Raw genomic sequence first — 4500 nt, 5'->3', positions numbered from 1 at the left:
GAATATGAAAATGTCGGCTTTTAAGCTTATCTCTTAGTTGCTGAGCTGACCAATTAAGTTTGCATTTTTGAATTTTTCACTACGTGATAGGAAGTTGGATATGGTAGTAAAGTGTCATATCCCTCACAACTGTAGCTTGAATTGTATATGCATATAGGCTTACGTACCCAAAAGCAGTTTAACTAGTGCTTTTGAAAGAGATCCATGACTAGGCTTTGGACCACTAATACATTTGTACTGGCTAGACTAGCATTTTTGGGGTTAGTCTGGTCATACTAAATCTGGGTTAGTTCTTTTGTTTATGTTATTAATTATTATTATTTTTCTTTGTTCCTCCTGAATTTTGGTACATAATATTAAACGTGAAAAAGTGCGAGTAATGTCATAAGCAGTGACACTCACAGTTGGAACAGGCTTTTTCGGCCCCGCATTATTCTGTTTGGTTGAATTTCAACAAAGAAACTGGTATGATTTTATGGGATAGTACTGGACAATTACTAATTTCCCAATGATCATGAAAAATATGGTTATTGAAGAAAAGTGTTTAATTTAATATTAGAAATTATTTTCAGATATCAAAATTAAAGTTTCAAAACAACTTGATATCTATTTAACTACATTAATAGAGTCAAAATTTTAAATTTCATACGCATATTAGTGATCATGTATAGATATATCTACATATATATATATAATATATATATATATATATATATATATTTTCATCTCTCTATTAATTCTTGTATCCTAAAAACAAAATATATACATATAATTGAGAGATTTAATTTATATAGAAAAATGATAATAAACAAGTCAACGGAAAAACAGAATCAGTTACTTATAAATTAAAAAAAGTGACATCATAGAGAATGGAAGAAGAAGAAGACAAACATGGTGGCACAAGCAAGTTTTGAAGTGCCACCGCTTTTTTACGTGCCTGCAAATGCAAATGCAGCTCCCGTGGGATTTCACACATTTTCTGAAGATAAAATTGAGAAAAATATTTATTGCAGAAGATAAAATCCAAACCAAATTGTTGAGGAAGCACAGTGGAATTTTCTTGGTTTTTGTTTCTTTCTTATCCATATGTCCACACAATTTTTACCACTCTCCCAAGTCTCACCCTTAATTGGCTTTATAAATGGAGAGGCTCTGATGAGCTTTTTTCATGAACTTCTCTTAGTTGTTTATAAAAAAAAGCTTTTCTACTTTAAAGAAGAATAATCCCCATAGTTCTAGCCATGGCTGCATCTTTCTCAGTTCCCTCAATGGTAATTATACTCTCGTGAACAAAATTTCTCTTCTTCCTTTTCCTTTCCTTCTTCTGTATCAGTTTCTCACAAATTGTTTTCTTGCTGATAAGTTTAGTATATTTAAGATATCTTCGTGACAAACCGAGGAATCTTGATGGTGTTCATATGCAATGAGTTTTTCATAGTTTCCATTGAAGACCTTGTGTTTTTTTTAAAGATCTCGATCTGGTTCTCTATACTTTTCACGTTGAAATAAATCCTAGTGATTAGAGTTGGGTGCATGTTGTCATAGGAAACGGGGCAGAATTCGTGTTTATATTTATGTTTATGGTTTGTTTTCTCTTTAAATACTCAAAACCCAATATATATGTAGCCAACTGACGCGTATATATAGCCTGTGTCTAGGTGGCCTGTTGTTTTGCAATAAGGTTCAGGAATTGCAAATATTTGTAAGTTTGTGTTCTAAATGGTCAGCAACCAAGGTTTTGTAATTTGAGAATAAAATAGTTGGTTCATCAGTGTTAAGCAAATTGTGTCATGCACCCCAGGTGCTAATAAGATATTAACTAAGAGGTAGATGTTTAAGTATGACCATCACACAAATACATATTGACATGTTTTGCCTCAAATCCTATGGAACATTTATTATTATTATTTCTTTTGAACATGTCTTTTTTTGAGAATTAATTTGACATTTTAACATACTTTCAGGAAAAAAAAAAAAAAAATTGACACTTTAACATAAATTTTTTTCGCACTCCAATCCTATTGGATGATTTGTTTAAGAGGTGGCAAACATTAAATTAAAAGATCCAATAGGATCTCGATCCAATAAAGAGCCTAGCTCTTTACCCTTCTGTGGATTTGGAGAAAGATTTTTATGTTGGACCCACCATAGTCAACATATATTTCTGATGGAAGAAGTTTTTAGCAGAACATAATCACATATTATTAATTACTTTTAAGTAGTTGTTATAATGAAAAATTAAGTGATACTTATGGAAACAGATAATGGAGGAAGAAGGAAGGTTTGAAGCAGAAGTAGCCGAGGTGCAAGCATGGTGGAACACAGAGAGGTTCAAACTAACCCGGAGACCATTCACAGCTCGAGATGTTGTTGCACTTCGAGGCAATCTCAAGCAAAGCTATGGCTCAAACGAAATGGCCAAAAAGCTGTGGAGAACCTTAAAGACTCACCAAGCCAATGGCACAGCTTCAAGAACTTTTGGTGCACTTGACCCTGATGGGCAAATACTTGGACACCATCTACGTCTCTGGTTGGCAGTGTTCCTCTACCCATACCAGCACCAACGAACCGGGCCCCGATCTCGCCGACTATCCATACGACACTGTTCCTAACAAAGTCGAACACCTTTTCTTTGCTCAACAGTACCATGACCGAAAACAGAGAGAGGCTAGGATGAGCATGAGCCGTGAAGAGCGAGCTCGAACACCTTACGTTGATTACTTGAAACCCATCATTGCCGATGGCGATACGGGTTTCGGTGGGACCACGGCCACCATTAAGCTTTGCAAGCTTTTCGTCGAACGTGGTGCTGCCGGTGTCCATATCGAAGACCAATCGTCGGTGACCAAGAAATGCGGTCACATGGCCGGAAAAGTACTCGTCGCTGTCAGTGAACATATCAATAGGCTGGTGGCTGCAAGGTTGCAATTCGATGTAATGGGAGTTGAGACGGTCTTGGTTGCAAGAACTGATGCAGTGGCTGCAACTTTAATACAGACCAACGTGGACAAAAGGGACCACCAGTTCATACTGGGGGCCACCAATCCAGCTCTTAAAGGTAAACACTTGGCTACTCTTCTTGCTGAAGCAATGGCTGCTGGTAAAACAGGAGCTGAGCTTCAAGCAATTGAAGACGATTGGATTTCAAAGGCACATTTGAGGACTTTCTCCGAACATGTGGTGGACGCAATTAAGAATTCCAATCTGAGTGACAATGAGAAGAGGTGGAAATTGAACGAGTGGAACAACTTTTCCGGTTACGAAAAACGCATTTCCAATGACCAAGGCCGCGAGATTGCTGAGAGATTGGGTCTGAAAAACCTTTTCTGGGACTGGGATTTACCTAGAACCAGAGAAGGTTTTTACAGATTTAAAGGGTCTGTGGAAGCAGCCATTGTCCGAGGCTGGTCTTTTGCCCCTCATGCCGACCTTATTTGGATGGAAACTTCAAGCCCTGATTTCGTTGAGTGCACCAAATTTGCCGAGGGTGTGAAATCGGCTGCACCTGAGATCATGTTGGCCTACAATCTTTCACCGTCGTTTAATTGGGATGCTTCTGGTATGGCTGATGACCAAATGAGGGAGTTCATTCCGAGGATAGCGAAACTGGGTTACTGTTGGCAGTTCATTACTCTGGCTGGTTTCCATGCTGATGCATTGGTGATTGATACGTTTGCGAAAGATTTTGCTCGGAGAGGAATGCTGGCTTATGTTGAGAAGATTCAGAGGGAGGAGAGGAACAATGGGGTTGACACACTTGCTCATCAGAAATGGTCTGGTGCTAATTTCTATGACAAGTATCTTAAGACTGTCCAGGGAGGCATTTCTTCCACTGCTGCTATGGGCAAAGGCATGTCCACTCTCTCTCTCTCTCTCTTTTTCTCTGTCTTTGATTGCATGAATTTGTCACCTTGGTTTCGTAATTTTTCTCTGTCTTAACGTCTGATATATCATGGTTTTCAAATTTTCCCTTTTTTTTTTCTTTTTTTTTCCTTCTTTTTTATAAGGTAAGTTTGAAATAGTGAAAATGCTTCCTAATACAGGATTGTCCATCTAGAACTATAAAATTTTACCATTTTGAGATTGATAGCATTTTTGCATTGTGTGCAGGAGTGACCGAAGAGCAATTCAAAGAGACATGGACAAGACCAGGAGCTACAGATATGGGAGAAGGTAGCAGTCTTATGGTTGCCAAGTCAAGAATGTAGAAGGAGCTATTTTAAGAAAGAGGATGGTTCTGGGTATTTTAACCCAATACCTGTATTTTGGGATTGGGGAGTAGAATAATCAAACTGCAATAATGCCAATAGCAATATGGTCATTTGGGTAATTCTGGGTATTGTATTTTTTTTTTTGGGTAACACACAGCTTTGCTGCTGCTACAATTATTTGTTGATTCTCTAGAACAGGTCTTGGACATGTTTGATGTTAATTTATTGTAACTGGGTTTTCTATTTCTGTTCAACAACTTTCACATACTGTGATATTATTTTAGTCCTA

At 37.6% G+C, this 4500-nt stretch overlaps 1 protein-coding gene across 1 annotated transcript; it reads left to right on the top strand.

Annotated features, from left to right (window-relative positions):
- Positions 1–1110: 1110 nt before the first annotated feature.
- LOC107417040 (isocitrate lyase) lies at positions 1111–4500 on the top strand. Its single transcript, XM_016025596.4, is given in 4 exon segments — positions 1111–1271; positions 2262–2494; positions 2496–3850; positions 4111–4500. Coding segments are annotated over 4 exon segments (1716 nt in total). The 5' UTR covers positions 1111–1241; the 3' UTR covers positions 4209–4500.

Source organism: Ziziphus jujuba, chromosome 4 (genome assembly GCF_031755915.1).
Source record: "Ziziphus jujuba cultivar Dongzao chromosome 4, ASM3175591v1".
NCBI classification, from domain to species: Eukaryota; Viridiplantae; Streptophyta; class Magnoliopsida; order Rosales; family Rhamnaceae; genus Ziziphus; species Ziziphus jujuba.
Note: the sequence above shows the minus strand (reverse complement) of the source record. Positions and strands in the feature narration are given on the sequence as shown.